Below are 16,644 nucleotides of genomic sequence, written 5' to 3'. Positions count from 1 at the left end.
TGGCATCATGCTGACCTCTTCAAATTGGCCTTGACTGTGAAGCTATTCCTTTCATTTCTGTGACATCCTACTCCCTGTACTTTCTATTTTCTGTGTTCAACTGTGATTTTCATATTTTTTTTTTTTTTTTTTTTTTGCTTTTTGGTTTTTTTGAGATGGATTCTCTGTATAACAGCCCTGGCTGTTCTAGAACTCACTCTGTAGACCACGCTGCCTCACAGGGATCCGGCTGCCTCACAGGGATCCGCCTGCCTCTGACTCTGGAGTGCTGGGATTAAGGGCTTGCTCCACTACTGCTGGCCATCTTTTTCTTTCTTATTGTCTGTGTTATTTACTTTCCGTCACTGTGATAAAACATCATGACCAGGGCAGCCTATAAAAGGAAATGATTATTTTGGGTTTATGGTTCCAGAAGGATAAGAGCCCCTCATGTTTACAGTGGGAGACATGGTAGCAGGTAGGCTGGGGGTGGAAGCTGAGAGCTAAAGACTCTTCTTGAACCACAAACAGGAAGCACAGAGAGGAGCTCAAAATGATGCAGGCCTTTAAACGTTCAAAGCCCGCCTGCAGTGATATAGTTTTTCAGTCAGGCCACACCTCCTAAGCCTCTCCAAACAGTGTCACTAACTGGGCACCACGTTTTCAAATGCCAGAGCTTATGGGGTCCATTTCATTCAAACCACTATACTGTCCACTGTCCATATTTTTTTTTTAGAGTCTTATCTCTGACCCTAAATCCAGAGACCCTGGTTTCTCTGATCCTGTCATTATCCCTGCCCCTCAGCCCAGGTTTTACGAATACTTATTTCACGAATACTTGTTTCTGGAGGTTCCTTCATAGCTTCCTTTTTTTCTCCAGGGCTGCTAATGTGTTTGCAGTATTAATTAACATCTGGGAGCATGTGTTCTCTTCTTTTTCCTACCTTTTGCTTTTCATTTATTTCTATCTAATTCTAACTGGAAGCCCCTCCGTTTGCTCGGCTTCAGGGATTGGACCATGAAGGACCTGCAGGGAGCTACACCAACAGGTGGGGACTGTCCTTGGGGTCTTCTCTGTGGTTCCCCGGAGAACCCAGTATCTCTCCACCAGAGCTGTGTCTCCTAGGATCTAGAAGACATCTTAGGGTCTTGCCATGGCTTTGACTTCTGTGGAGGAAACGGGCAGTGACCTTCCAGGTTCCTCTTGTGAAGCTCCTTGGCTTTGGGGAACCTAAAGCCTCTTCCCCTGCTTTGTTTTCTTCTGCTGACTCTGAGGCCCTGGCGTCTCTGTCTGGGAGATCAGAGGCTCAGTGTCCTCCCTGCCTGTGAGGACTCTCTGAGCTCTGCTGGGTGAAGCTCCCAGTCCTGTGGAAGCAGCTGCTTCCTGCCCTCCTCCCACATTGCACCTTTGTCTCACCTTGCTCACGACTCCATTTCATTGCTGTGCCATTCGGCACCTAGAATATACTTGGCTGTGCCTGCTGAGACTTAATCCACACTACTCAGTAAATCATTTGAAGGGTGTGTTTGGTGGTTTTCAGCATCTTCATCCCTGGTCAGTGTTAGGACATCTGATGGTTGCCTTGGAGAAAACCTATGCTTTTCACTGCCCCTGGTTCTCCCAAGACCCTGCCCCTAAACAGCTACTTAAAAATTACTTATTTTTATTTCTGTAGTGCTGGGGATAGAATCTCACATATTAGCTAAGTGCTGTGCCCCGAGATACATCCACAGCTCCGGGTTACTTGTTTATATCGTTGTATTTTATTTTGTTTTTGTTTTTTGAAGTAGGTTCTCTTTACATAAGGCCTGGCTGGTCTGGAACTTGCTGCATACACCAGCATGACCTTGGACTCACAGTGGTCCACCCGATCCCTCCTGAGTGCTGGCATTAAAGGCCTGTGCTGTTTATATCTTAAAACAACAGACGTATGTCTGTGAACTGTGTTCATGTATGGTGCCTTGGAAGCCAGAAGTTATCTGATCCCTGGGACTGAATTTACAAATTGTAAATCACTGTGTGGGTTCTGGGAATTAAATCCTGGGTCCTCTGAAAGAGCAGCTGGTGTTCTTAACCACTGAACCATCGGACCAGTCCCATTCCTTTATTATTTTATTTTTTTTAAGGCAGGGTCTCTCTGTGTAGCCCTGGTAGTCTGGAAGGAACTTGCTATGAAGGCCAGGATGGCCTCAGACTCACAGAGGAAGCAGCCTGCCTCGGCCTTGGGAGTGCTGGGATTAAAGGTCTATGCCACCACACCTGGTCTCCTTTAATCTTTTGAGACAGGTCTCACGAAGCACCAGATGACCTTGAACTCACTATGTATTTGGTCAAGGCTGTTGTGAACTCTAATCCACGAGTCCCCTTTATTACCTTATGGACACACAGCACAACAATGCCTGGCTTTTGCCACCTTGCTTCCGTGGCTCTTTACCCACCTTTCTTGGGAAAGAATGTTGTGATTTCAGCTTGATTTGACCTAGAACTCCTTGCTCTTTCAAGCTCCCTGTCCTAACTATTTATAACATCCAGATTGCTTAAGAGTGAATCAAAGCCGTACTTTCTGTGGATTTTTTTTATTTTTAACCTCGTGTCCTTTTTCTTTTTGGAGCCGTCCAATCTCAAATCTTGTAGACTCCTCTGGGTTTTGACTGTTTCTCAGGCTTGCCCAATTGTGATGAACCTGAGAGTTTTGAGGAATGGTCAGGGATTTTGTGAGTGTCCCTTGGTGTCATTCGTCTGATACTTAAGCTAGACACCATGCTTGTGTGAGATAATGTGCCGTTCTTACCCAGACACTGTAAACGTGACTTGTCCTGCTTAATGCTAGCCTTGGTCGCCTTGCAAGGTAGTGTTAACAGATATCTACACTGTGAAATTACCCCTCCCCTTTTTCCTCTTTCCACACTGAACTCTGTGAGAAAGTGTGTAATTGTTTAAAGTGGGTAATGTTTTCTACAAGTGGGCTTCATTATTTATGTTGCTTATTTATGGGTTAGTTTTGTTTGTTTTATGTTTTGTCTTTTTGACAGGGTCTCATTCAAGCATAGTGGCGCACACCTTTAATCCCAGCACTGGGGAGACAGAGGCTGGCGGATCTCTGTGAGTTCGAGGCCAGCCTGGTCTACAGAGTGAGTTACAGGATGACTAAAGATACACAAAGAAACCCTGTCTTAAAAACCGAGAGAGAGAGAGAGAGAGAGAGAGAGAGAGAGAGAGGAGAGAGAGAGACAGGGTCTCACTGTGTGTGTCGATCTGACTGACCTGGAACTTATTTGTAAAGTTCTCCTTCCTAAATACCAGTATTAAAGGCGAGTCACTTCTATTTTTTGGTAGTGCTGGATATGGAACCAAAAAAAAAAAAAAAAAAAAATTGGGAGGTGGTGGGTTTAAGTACTTTTAAAAATGTGCATGAGTATTTTGACTGCATTGTATGTCTTTGTATCACATGCATGCCTGTTGCTGCGGCTTGTGGGTCATTTGTGTATGCTGAGGGAATATGCCTCTGTAAATTTGTAAATTAATCATGGTTTAGGGGCTGCAGAGATGGGAGCTCTGCTGTGCCCACTATCTGAGCATCTTCATCCATTTCTCTGGTCTGACTTGGTGGCCTGGTTCCTTGTGTTGCAGCCTCTCTCTCTGATCTCTGCTGAGGCCCATATGGTTCATCTGGCTCTCATTCCCAGTCCCCCCATATATGAATGATGTCTCTTCAGTCTCTTTTTTTTTTTTTTTTGCTCAAAGCCAGATCTCTGACTGGGCATCACAGTCATGGTCTAGAATATGATCTAGACTGTAGGCCTGGGTCTTTCTGTGGTTATGGGATGAATGAAAAAGGTAGCCGCCTCCTTAATTCTCTTAGCATTGGTCCTTATTGTTTGAGTTTTGTGTTTACTGTCTTTCAGTGTGTTTGATCATCACGGATTCCTGCAAAGACCTTTACCCATCTCTGTAGTCCAATGTGTACTCTTACCCTGTTGTTTATTCTAATTTTATGTGTGTATATGTTCCAGTTTCTTTGAGTGGCACTGAGGTCACACTGGCTCCTCCACCTACCGCGCTAGGCACTGCTTTACTCCAGCCCTTTTCTAACTGTGATGTATTTTCTGCAGTGGCTTTGGGATGTCGGTTGGATATCCCTACCTCAAGTATCTGACATCAGAAGTGTCCCAGACTCCGAACCCCGTGGGTTTTGTGATACTCGGTGTGAACATCCAGGGTGGTCAGCTTGTCCTGTGATGAAGTACCTGAGATACTCAGCTCCGTAGCAGCAAGGCTTATTTTGGCTCATGGTTAAAGAGGCTTTTTTTTCTGTCCGCGGCCCTATTACTTCGGGCCTATGAGGAGGAAGAGGAACTTCACGGCAGGAGTCATTGGGGCAAAGCCACCAGCCCCGTTGTGACCAGGAAGTAAAGAAAGAGGCTAGTGTCCTCAAGGACATACCCCAATGACCAAGTTGCTCCAGCTAGTCCCCCTCCTGAGGTTTCCAGCACCTCAGAAGAGTGCCCCAGGGGGGCGGCGAGCCCTTCAGCATATCCTGAAGTTTCTACCACCTGGTGGGGATGGCTCCTCCAGCACTTGCAATCTAGACTGTTATATTTCTAATCTTAAAACCCCCAATCCTAGAATGCCAAAAGAACTTTCAGTATATGTCTGATGCTTGAAATGCTTTGGGGGTGAGAGCATTTCAGGATTTGCCTCTGCCTCCTGAGTGCTGGGATTAAGGCACACATTACCATCACCCGGCTTGATTTCTTTTTCTTTCTAGTTTGCAGGGTATACACTGTGTACTAGTCAGTTACTTGGGTTTTCACAGATGTGTAGGAGTCTGTTTCTAAATTACTGAGTCTGGACTACAAAACAGGTTTGTCATTCTCTCCTTCCCCAAATTCTCTTATACTGGGTTTTCTGGAGAATGGGTTACCAAAGGCTGGGAAGCTGTGGAATTCACCTGTGTTGAGGTTGGGCCGTAGAGGCAGCGTGACAAGGACACAAGTCCTGAGTTGTCAGGTAAAGGCTGAGAGCTCTCTCTACCAATGGGGCTGGTGACAGGAAGAGACAAGGCTCACCAGAGGACTGACCCGAAGGACCAAGTATGAAGGGACAGATGCCCTTTGACATTTGGCTGGAGGCAGGAAGTGCCTGGGAGAGCCCTTGCCTGGTGACTTATTTGAGTTAACAGTAGAAAGACTGGGGGTGGAGTCCGGAAAAGGGAAGGATTAGAAACAGCTTTCATTTTGGGTGAGTTAACAAGGAAGACAGAAAGGGATTTGACCCCACATGGCTTTCCTTTCTCAGGATCTTCACCCTGCAGCTGGAAAAAGCACTAGCGGCCAGCCCGTGCTTCCAGTAGAGGAGGGGAAAGCCCCCTTAGAGAGGGCAGGAGGGCAAGTGGGCCCAGCATTGGTGACCTCTGGGGAGGGCTAAAGTTTGTCTGAGCCTTTGCTTCTGTGGAAGGCATTTTCCTTGCTGTTCCCAAAGAATGGGTAAGACAGGGCTTGTTTGTAGAGTCTTGACAGAAAAGTGTAGCTAACTGCAGGGAAGGGTTTGGGATGTGTGTGTGCCTGTGTTTCCCACGGATGTGATTAGTGACTTTAGTGAGCAACCCCTTGTGTGTGTTTCCAGAAGCAATTTGAAGATCATGTCTGTCAGGCTTAAATCAGGAGTATTGTAACTAAGAAAGAAGAACACTGCCTGGGCAATTGGTATCAGCTGACTTGTGGCCAAAACAATGTGCTTCCTCTGGTGACAGGAGAAGCAAATCACACTGACTGCGGTCTTGGGAGGGAGTTAGAGACCGAAGGAAGTCAAGTAGAAGCAAGACGTTGGCTGGAGTAAGAGGTGTGATTTCTTCCTCTTTTTGCTTGAAGACGTGCTGTGTGGTTGGTTATCTCTGGAAATCTTCAAGTGACAGGAGATTGGTGGAGGGAGGCGGGAGAAGGGCAGGGTATAGCGAGTGTGAGCACACTATTCAGTTTTGGGTGGAATTAGGTAAATTTGAAACCTTGTGTAATACAGGCATGTGCTGTTGAGGATATTTCACAGCTGAAGGAGAACGATAAGCCGTGTGCTAGGTCCTATTTACTTTAATTTAGTTGCTTTGAAAATTCAGTGAAATAAATTTCACAACCACATCAACAGGAGAGTACTGCCCCGTGTGATCAGTTTTACGAGGAGTTTCTAGAACTCTGTGTACAGCCTGTCAACTTTTCTTTAAACCACAGTTCTGGTTTATAGCAATCACTGATTTTCATTAAGGGGAATGCCAGTTTTTTCATTTTATGGGGAATCTGATATGTCTGCACTGGTCAGGCTAACTTTCATATTTATTTTATATTTCATTTATTTTTGTGTGTGGGTCCTCTCTCGGGCACACATGTCGCCCTCAGAGGACAACCTGTAGGTGTTGATTCTCTTCTTGTGCCTTGCTGACTCCAGGAACTGAACTCAGTGGTCAGCCTGGTAGCCAGTGCCTTTATCCACCGACTCACTTCTCTAGCCCATTCATGTTTATATAAGGTGAGCTGTGACTGGATCTAGGCCCGCGTCTTCCCTCGTGGGACTAGTGGGATTCCCATTCAGTGTCAGGGTATCCTGAGCCTTTAGCCTTGACTTTGGCTTGTCCCCTCCCCCTTTCCTTTTGCTTCTTTTCTTCCTTTCATTGATTTTATTTATTTTTGAGATAGGGTCTCACCATGTAACCCTGGTGGCCTGGAGCTCACAGAGATCACTTATTTCTGCCTCTCAAATTCTAAGATTAAAGGAGTGAGTGAATGACTTTTTGTTGTGAGGCTGGGTCTCTTGGGCTAGGCTGACTTTACTGACAGTAGCAGTATTATATTATAAACAGGTACCGTCATGCTCCACAAACTCTTTCCAGTTGGAAATTGCAAAGCAACTTTTATTACAGATAAAATAGTTTTTTATTATTTATCTATTTATTTTTTTTTTTTTTTGGTTTTTCGAGACAGGGTTTCTCTGTAGCTTTGGAGCCTATCCTGGAACTAGCTCTTGTAGACCAGTCTGGCCTCAAACTCAGAGATTCGCCTGCCTCTGCCTCCCAAGTGCTGGGTTTGAAGGCATGTACCACCATTGCCTGGCTAAAATAGTTTTTTAATTGAACAACTTTTTTTATTGTAAAATGTAAGTATGATTAAGGGGTAAATAGTTTTTTTTTTTTATAGAAAAGTTTCTCTTTTGACTTGGTATTTTTAGCTTGTATCAAAAAAGATGAAAGATTTTCCTGTGATTTCACTTTAGTAGGAAAGGAAGCATCTGTGTCACAGGAGGGAGTAGAGTAGTCACTGGACAGACTTTTATTTTTTAAAATGTAAACCAGCCTACTGGTGGTGGTGTTGCACGCACACCTTTAAAACCAGGAGGCAGAGGCAGGTGGATCTCTGTGAGTTCAAGATCAGCCTGGTCTACAAGAGTGAGTTCCAGGACAGGCTCCACAGCTACAGAGAAACGCTGCCCCGAAATAAATAAATAAATAAATAAATAAATAAATAAATAAATAAATAAATAAATAAATAAATATTGTGAGTCAGCCTACTATTTTTCTCTTGGCCTTATATATTAAGTACTGCTATAAGTAAATGTGGGTATTTATAAATGATCTTTGTTTTAGTTTTTGGGTTTTTTTTTGTTTTTTTTTTTTGAGAAAGGGTTTTATATGAAACTCTGGCTGGCCTCGAACTCAGAGAGATCGGTCTCCCTCTGCTTCCTGGGATGAAAGGCGTGGGCTTTCTTGTCCAGACTGATCATTGGTCTTTGTAAGGAAGACACATGATCTTCCTTTAAAAAGGGACTTACCCGTAAGCATATACGTGCAGATAAATGTAATAAAAGTTAAAAAGGCTGGGGTTTGTTTTCTCAATGATTTTAAATGAGAGAATTGATTTTTAAGGCTGGGCAGAAAGTGAGGGAAACAGATGGTCCCTCTCTGGGCAGGTAGGGCATTTGCTTTTGCCTTCAGAGTGTGTGTGTGTGTCAGGCGATAGGACTAGTGATTGCGGGTTTGAAGAACATTTCTATCAACCAAAAAAGAGGCATGGAGTTACAGAGTGGTGTTGATTACATTAGTTATACAACCCAGAGAGGCGAGCCTGCTGCCACAGCCGTCTTGGGTTTCAGGTGGTGGTATACTGTCCTTTGTGCTTGCTTTGCCTTTTTAGCTTAGCATCAGGTTTGATGAAAGGTGAGCCATTGGCAACTAAGCTTGAAATCTGCAAAATGCCCAACTGTTTCTACTTGTGTGTGTTCTTTTACTGTTCCCAAAAGAACTATATGTGTGTTGGGGGGAGTGGGGTGGGGACAGGGAGCTGGCATGACTGGTTCCTGAGAGGCAGGACCTTCTTGGTTCCTGAGGGATGTGTATGTGTGTTGCAGACAGGACACAGTTTTTTCTGACGCTGTTGGACCTTAGGTGTGCTTGAGTTTAGTATACAGGAAAGCATTGGGAAATGTGGGGGCATCAGGCTGTCTATGACTAGATGATCCAGCCCTGGGGAGTGTGAGAGGCAGGACCTTAGGTATAACGGGAGAAGGTAATGATGGGTAGATTTGGTTCTTAAGAAGACTCCTAAGAACACCTGCCACAGCACTTCTGGCACCTGCCAATCACACAAGTTTAGTTTCTATGGTGACCTTTTTCACATTTCTTATCATTTTCTGTCCTGGGCCTATCACCCAGTGAATAGTTGAATTATCTCTTGCTGTTGTTTTGAACCGATTGCTCTCTGATGGACAGTGTGCAAACTGTGATGTCTTTTGATTACATCATCATAAAGAAAGGATGAGACACAAATCTCGTGTTCCGGTGAAGAAAGCCTAGAGATACTATGGACCTTGCTACCACTGGGGTGACTGCAGCCTGAGCCCCAGCTTTTGTATATTTTAAAGATCCGCCTTTCAGCTATAGTGCTGAGTGGAAGGGGGTGGGTCACTTTTGTGGTCCTGGATGGGTATCGTCCCTAACCTGCTACCACTGAACCCTAGCCTAATTCCATGTACTGAGCTTAAAGAAAATGGAGACCTAAAACATGGAGCCGCTTGGTTGGAGCACCTTTATTATGGGTGTTCAGTTCCCAGCAGCACTGTGGTGCTGGGGGACAGAGGTGGGGTGACATCAGGGCTGCTCTCAAGTTAGTGGATCCTTTTATATGGCCGTAATAGCTGGCAGATTTGTTTTTCATGTCCTCAAATTTGCAGTGGGAGACAGACAGACAGCTACCATGTGTGGGTATTGGGAAGGGTATAAGAGCAAGGGGTTATAGAGGGCACAGGAGAAGGGGGGAACAGAAAGAGAGAGGGGAGGGAGAGGCTTCTTCAGAAGAAGGACAGAGAGAGGTGGGGGAATGGAGTGAGAGAGATGGAGTGGAGGCACATGATCTGCCTGCCTTGGCGGGAAGGGGGAGATTGAAGTGGGCAGGGCCTGTCTCTTAGGTGACGGCCAGCCAGCCGATTACAGCATCAGCTGTGTGTGTAACTGGGATGGTTGTGTTTCTGCATCCCTTGAAATTGTACTTGTCTCTTCCTCAGCAGAGGATTTCCTCAGAGTCTTAGTAGTGGCATTTAGATCTGTCCCTGGAGTAGTAAGATACTGAGAGTCTTTTGAGCTGTGGCGTATCTGAGGCTAGGGTTTCCTAGGTAATTACCCTCATCTGTGTTGCATTTTACCTTCATCCTGAGACTGTTGCTCTCATCAGGTGTGCATGACCTTTTACAGATTGTGTAAGGAAAAAGGTAAATACTTCAATAAAATGTGGCAGTCCAGTAGAGCAGATTTAAAAGAGGGGCAGCATAGTGAGCCCTGAAGAGTGGAGCATCAGGGATGTAAACCTGCAAGTTCTCTAGGCCAGTCGATTGTCCATTGCGGGTTCCCAGCCTTGGCCTGCTCCCCTTCTACTGCTAACTGCTTCTCCTTTCTGCTTTTCCTTCTTTTCTTGGCAGCTTACTGCTGACGGTGGGGCCAAGTCCAAAGAATCTGTTGCTTTCTGGGGGTTCAGAGCTAGTGAGTGGCAGAGCTGAGCTTAAACATTCTGTTACAAATCTTGCTTTGGCCCCCTGTGTGTGACTTGTTCACTCCTTAGCATTTATGATGCAAAGATGAGTGCCACCGAGCCTATACTCAGATGACATGTGACAGGAGGCGAGTGTGCACACAGTGGGTGTTCCAGAAAGTAACAGAGCCCCGCGGTGGAGCTGCCAGTTCAGAGATGGCGGTGCCTCCGTGGCCACTCTTTTTCATCTGCCAGTGGTGTCTTCTGAAGAGAGAGCACAGCAGGCTTGCGTTGGCATCGCTGCCAACTCTGTATGGCTTGATTTACCTTTTCTCCCAGAACTTTCTGTCTTACTCCAGAACGTCCCCTTTTCAACACAGCAGAGAAAGCTAGAATTAAAAATGGATGGGATTACTTCCTTAGAGACTAAGAAGAAAAGAAATCCCAGATGAATTTAGTGATCCCCTGTGGTAGGTTTAGATGGCCTTTTTATTCTTCTGTGGATGAATTTTGAAGTCTGTAGTTGTTTTTATTGTAATCTTCGGTTAATGTTGCATCCCAAAGCTGATGGCGACTGAAGTTATCAAATTGTGCTTGTAGAGTTAAATGTTATCAAGATGAAAATATCTGGAGGAATAGCTTTTTATGAGAACTGATGGGTCTGGTGGTAAATAGCTTTTTTGGGTGTTAACACTAAATGGATTTTCTGTGCTTTGCCAGGGGTACTCTAGAGCTCTGCTGGTGACCCTGTGCATACCCTTTGAGGCTGTAATTGTGTTGGGTTATACTTTCTGGCTGTCATTTTGACTCAGGTTTCTACACAAAGTAGGGTTGTTGCCTTGCACACTTTCTCAATAATCAGCACTGTGTTAGTGTGACCTGTTCAGAAGACTGACTTCATTATCAGTGTTAATTTCTGATGGAGTTCTTTTCCCTTCCTTTAACAGAACATCTGATCAAATTCATGACCATGGGGGATATGAAGACCCCGGACTTTGATGACCTCTTGGCAGCATTTGATATACCAGATATGGTCGATCCCAAAGCAGCGATTGAGTCTGGCCATGATGACCATGAAAGCCACATTAAGCAGAATGCTCATGTGGATGATGACTCTCACACTCCTTCATCCTCGGATGTTGGCGTCAGTGTGATCGTGAAGAATGTTCGAAACATCGACTCCTCTGAGGGAGTTGAAAAAGACGGCCACAATTCCACAGGCAATGGCTTGCATAACGGGTTTCTCACAGCGTCCTCTCTTGACAGCTATGGTAAGGATGGATCAAAGTCCTTAAAAGGAGACGCACCTACCTCAGAGGTGACTCTTAAAGACCCAGCCTTCAGCCAGTTCAGCCCTATCTCCAGCGCTGAAGAGTTTGATGATGATGAGAAGATAGAGGTGGACGACCCTCCTGATAAGGAAGATACACGGTCCAGTTTCAGATCAAATGTGTTGACGGGTTCAGCTTCCCAGCAGGACTACGATAAGCTAAAGTCCCTTGGAGGGGAAAACGCAAGCAAGACTGGCGTCTCTACATCAGGCCATGTGGAGAAAAACAAAGTCAAGAGAGAGGCAGAAACAAACTCCATAGCCCTGAGTGTTTATGAGCCTTTTAAGAGAAAAGCAGAGGATAAGTTGAAGGAGAACTCTGAGAAGATGCTTGAGAACAGGGTCCTTGACGGGAAGCTGGGCTCTGAGAAGAATGATTCCAGCCTTGCTGCTGTCACATCTTCCAAAGCGAAGTCATCCTCCAAGCTCTCCTCGTGCATAGCTGCCATCGCAGCACTGAGTGCTAAAAAGGCAGCTTCGGATTCCTGCAAAGAACCTGTGGCCAACTCAAGGGAAGCTTCTCCATTACCAAAGGAAGTGAATGACAGTCCCAAACCCGCCGACAAGTCTCCCGAGTCCCAGAATCTCATTGATGGCACCAAGAAAGCCTCCCTGAAGCCATCGGATAGTCCCAGGAGCGTATCCAGTGAGAACAGCAGCAAAGGCTCCCCGTCCTCTCCTGTGGGGTCTACCCCAGCAATCCCCAAAGTCCGTATCAAAACCATTAAGACATCTTCTGGGGAGATCAAGAGAACAGTGACCAGAGTGTTGCCAGAAGTGGATCTGGATGCTGGGAAGAAGCCTTCTGAGCAGGCAGCATCCGTGATGGCATCTGTGACGTCGCTTCTCTCATCTTCAGCGTCAGCTGCTGTCCTTTCTTCTCCCCCCAGGGCACCTCTGCAGACGGCCATGGTTACCAGTGCAGTTTCCCCAGCAGAGCTGACCCCCAAACAGGTCACCATCAAGCCCGTGGCTACTGCTTTCCTTCCTGTGTCTGCTGTCAAGACGGCAGGGTCTCAAGTCATCAATCTGAAGCTCGCTAACAACACGACAGTGAAAGCCACAGTCATATCTGCTGCCTCTGTTCAGAGTGCCAGCAGCGCCATCATCAAAGCTGCCAATGCCATCCAGCAGCAAACCGTTGTGGTGCCAGCATCCAGCCTGGCCAATGCCAAACTCGTGCCAAAGACTGTGCACCTTGCCAACCTTAACCTTCTGCCTCAGGGTGCCCAGGCCACCTCTGAACTCCGCCAAGTGCTAACCAAACCTCAGCAACAAATAAAGCAGGCAATAATCAATGCAGCGGCCTCCCAGCCACCTAAAAAAGTGTCCCGAGTCCAGGTGGTGTCAACCTTACAGAGTTCTGTGGTGGAAGCCTTCAACAAGGTGCTGAGCAGCGTCAATCCAGTCCCTGTTTACATCCCGAACCTCAGTCCTCCTGCCAATGCAGGGATCACGTTACCGATGCGTGGGTATAAGTGCTTGGAGTGTGGGGACTCCTTCGCCCTGGAAAAGAGCCTGAGCCAGCACTATGACAGGCGTAGTGTGCGCATCGAAGTAACGTGCAACCACTGTACAAAGAACCTTGTTTTTTACAACAAATGCAGCCTCCTTTCCCATGCTCGAGGGCATAAGGAGAAAGGCGTGGTGATGCAGTGCTCCCACTTAATCCTAAAACCGGTCCCAGCAGACCAGATGATAGTGTCTCCGTCTAGCAATACCACCACTTCCACTCTGCAGAGCTCCGGGGGAGCTGGCACACACACTGTAACCAAAATCCAGTCTGGCATCACTGGGGCGGTTATTTCCGCACCTCCAAGCACACCCATCAGCCCAGCCATGCCTCTAGATGAAGATCCCTCCAAGCTCTGTAGACACAGTCTCAAATGTTTGGAGTGTAATGAAGTCTTCCAGGATGAGACGGCTCTGGCTACGCACTTCCAGCATGCTGCAGATACAAGTGGACAAGTAGAGTATCATTTAAATCTGGGTGTTTCGGTGATGAGTCTGTAGCCACGAGTGCTCCATCAGATACTGTGAATTAGGGTGGCAGCACAGTTATGTAGAGGAGTGTGTGCGTGTGCGTGCGTGTGCATGTGTGTGTGTGTGTAAGCACGGGGAAGGCAGAAGATTGTTTTCATAGTATAGGTACAGTGTTGAAATAAATGGGGACTTCCTTTAGCCAGGTATGAAGTGTATGCTCTAGTTGAATTATTATGTTGGGAATTGTCCAGGCATTGGAATATATAGTGGAAGTCTGAGATTTAGCTATAACTTTAGAGCATCATCCCATCATAGTGTCTAGTTTGGATTACATTGGCACAGTATGAAGTTTTACTCATGGCTTCAGAGTTTTGACAATTACTGGTATGTATAACACTGAAGTGACTTATAAACACATCTGTTAGGCACCTACTTTAAGGCATATCTACTTAGTTAAGATCTGTGGTTCAACAGTATGATCAGTAATGTTCATGGCAAGCCATGTGGCACAGTAAATCTTTGTGTCTTTGCATCTTTTTTGAGGTGAAGTACAGGTTGCTGTTGGTGAAATACATTTTATCATTTGCATCTACTTATTGTCTTTCTCATTTACTTTCTCCATGAAGCAACATTTACCTGATGTAGAGCTTGTGTAACAAGCATTTCTAAAATGCTGAGTGAAATAATTCCCAAGTAGAGAGAACATGGTACATATATGTATGTTGTTCGGTGAGAAAAGTTGTGTGATTCAAAAGGGAGGGGCCTAGGTTGAGCTCCTGTCTGAGGCATCTCAGAAGGTCCAGTTGTAGGTGACTGTCCCTTCATTTCCCCTAGGAGTATGTTCCCTAGGAGCCCTGGACTGTGGTCGAGACCTGGTAATGTCAGCTGCTGGCTTAAACTATTTGTAGGGTTTGGGGAAAGAAAAAATAATAATAATAATAATACCTGTTTTGTTGTTGTTTTATATATTTTTCTTCTGTGTTTTATGCCTAGTTGAAGTGGAAGCAATGAGTCTTGACCGTATTTCTGTAGGCTTGGGAGTTTCGTGTATCCCGGAAGAGGATGCCATACCAGTTCTGGCTCTCCAGAGCATGGTGATGATGGTTGGGTTCTGTCCATGCACATACCCCCTTATCTTGTCACCAGTTCCCACTAAGGGCAGTCTTCCTCTTCATCATGAAAATAAAAACCCCAAAGCCATTTCCTGAGTGGTTTGTGCTGTTGTGTGCCAGTGGACAGTGGCATGGTGGGCTGGGTCCTGGTCCAGAATTTGCACATTGTCATGGTTGTGGGTTCTTAGTTTGGATCTGCCATTAGTTATGTCATTTCTTTGGGACCTGGAAGGGTATGGGTAGAGTGGCACCCTGTGCTCCCCAGCTTTTGTTTTCAGATAGGGTCAAACAGCGGTGAAGCTCTCGGGGGGGGGGGGGGCAGATTAAGCCAGCAAGCTCTTGTTGCTTGCTCATCATTTTCTCGTATTTTGCTGGAACAAGTAAAACCTGCAGATCACGTACATCACCTGGAGTCCAAGGGAATGAGTCATGGCAGATGTACATTAAGGAAAACATACACACCCTTTCTCCAGTTAGCCTGGGTCACCCACCCAGCTCTCCCCCAAGAGGTGTTATTTAGTAAGCTTTTGCTCACTGTGTAGCCAGCTCTCTTCAGGGCTGTGTCAGTGCTGCCCGGTGTTGTATTCTCCTCTCGGGACTTACTTCCTTGTCTCTTGTTGCAACCATGGTCCAGAAGACCTCGTGTACAGTTTCCTGTGATGCGCAGACAGCTGACTCACCTCGTCAGCTCCGGCCCTGGCTAGTCTAGCTCTGTGTGGAATGGCTCTTCTCCCATCTATTTGGAGCCACTTTAAGACTTTTCTAAAGCTGGAAAAGCACCATAGCTTATGAAGCAGTGGGGGCTTGGGTGGCCCTCCTCCATTGCTGACGTAGCAACAGAAGGCAGGGCTGCAGTGTTTGCGAAGGGATTGCAGTTTTTATCCATCTTTTAGCTTGACAGCCACATCAGTTTTAGTCTCAGTTCGGGAAATGCCTACCTGGCGAAAAAGTATCCTCGTTGAATGGCACGCACATTTCTTTTTCTTACTTAAGATGTGGAGGGTGAATCAGGGTACCTGCAGTACCAAAGGCTTTCCCAAGCCTGTCTCCTGTTCTCTGCTATGTCCACGGATTCAAAACCTATTTTTATTTTCTATTTTCTCATGAATCTCCTCACTCTTGGTTACTCATTGGTGGATTGAGAAACAGCGTTTCTTCGTTCTTAACAGTTATAAAAGCTTCTTTGTTCTCATGCCCTAGCATGCTCTGGAGCAGGTTTCCAGTTCCATCAGAGTGACCTTGAGAGGGCTCCATTGTTGGGTCTTCTGCATGTTAGTCTTAGTTAAAAACTAATCCCCAGTAGATTCCTGGAGTGACTCTGCTGGCTCCGTTAGATTCAGAAGGTTTGAAAGTGTCCTTGGGGGCCCTCGACCAACAGGTGCTCACCCTACGGGCATTGCCTTTTAGTTCGGGTTAGCTGGGTCTGGAGAAGGGTCACCGTTTCATTGATAGCAGGGTCTAATTTCTCTTATTTGGAGATAACTGTAGATTCGTGTAAGAAACATGAGAAGTTCTCTGCGTACCCTTCATTCAGTTCCCCAGTGGTAGCAATCCACAAAAACATAGAATGATTATCGCTGTCAAGGCAGTGACATCAGTGTGGTCAGGCGGCACAGTAATCCCACCCTCATGAGAATAGCTCCCACTGCTACCCTCTGTGTCCCAAGCCCTGGCAACTGCTGCCTGTTTGGATTTCTATAATTTTGCCAATTCTCGGACATGAAAATAAGGAAACCATGCAGTGTGTAAGTGGATTAGCCTGTCTCACTCAGTCCAATTTCCCTGGAAATGCACCTAGGTTGTTGCCTGTATTAGTACAGATGCTCTCTGACTGAGGGTTTGCAGTAAATCCACCATAAGTTGAAATTATAAGAAGATGCGCGAGACAAGACCAAATACCCTAGCTTCGAAACACAGCACCCTGTGGTGTGTGTTAGTTGTTTGCCTTTTGATCGTGTGGCTCCGAGGCTGATTGCCTAGCACTGAACAGAGTGTAGCCCACACCTGGGTAAGGTCAGGATCCAGGATTCCAAGTGTGCTTTTACTGGCTGTATCACGTCAATATTCTGAGCCAATCACAGCTAGTTTGGGATCCTCTGTGGCCCATTCTGTTTCATTGCTGTGTAGTAGTGTAAGCGTATGGTTATACCATAGTTCTGGATTTGGTTTTTTTTGTTTGTTTTTAAATTTGTTTGTTTTAAAATGTTGGGTTGACGAGGTGGCTTAGCAGTTAAG

The 16,644-nt window shown here is 45.9% G+C and overlaps 1 protein-coding gene across 10 annotated transcripts in view; it reads left to right on the top strand.

Annotated features, from left to right (window-relative positions):
* The window catches only part of Znf532 (zinc finger protein 532), a 93,258-nt gene that overhangs the window by 24,226 nt on the left and 52,388 nt on the right, over window positions 1-16,644 (top strand). For all 10 annotated transcript variants that reach the window (XM_057788314.1, XM_057788313.1, XM_057788311.1 and 7 more), the window contains one exon: window positions 10,932-13,282. In XM_057788314.1, coding sequence (XP_057644297.1) covers window positions 10,949-13,282 — 2,334 coding nt within the window. In that variant the 5' untranslated portion in view covers window positions 10,932-10,948. The remainder of the gene's footprint in view (window positions 1-10,931; window positions 13,283-16,644) is intronic.

Source organism: Chionomys nivalis, chromosome 14 (genome assembly GCF_950005125.1).
Source record: "Chionomys nivalis chromosome 14, mChiNiv1.1, whole genome shotgun sequence".
Classification (NCBI taxonomy): Eukaryota; Metazoa; Chordata; class Mammalia; order Rodentia; family Cricetidae; genus Chionomys; species Chionomys nivalis.
The sequence above is the reverse complement of the archived record's forward strand: the minus strand, read 5'-3'. Positions and strand labels throughout refer to the sequence as shown.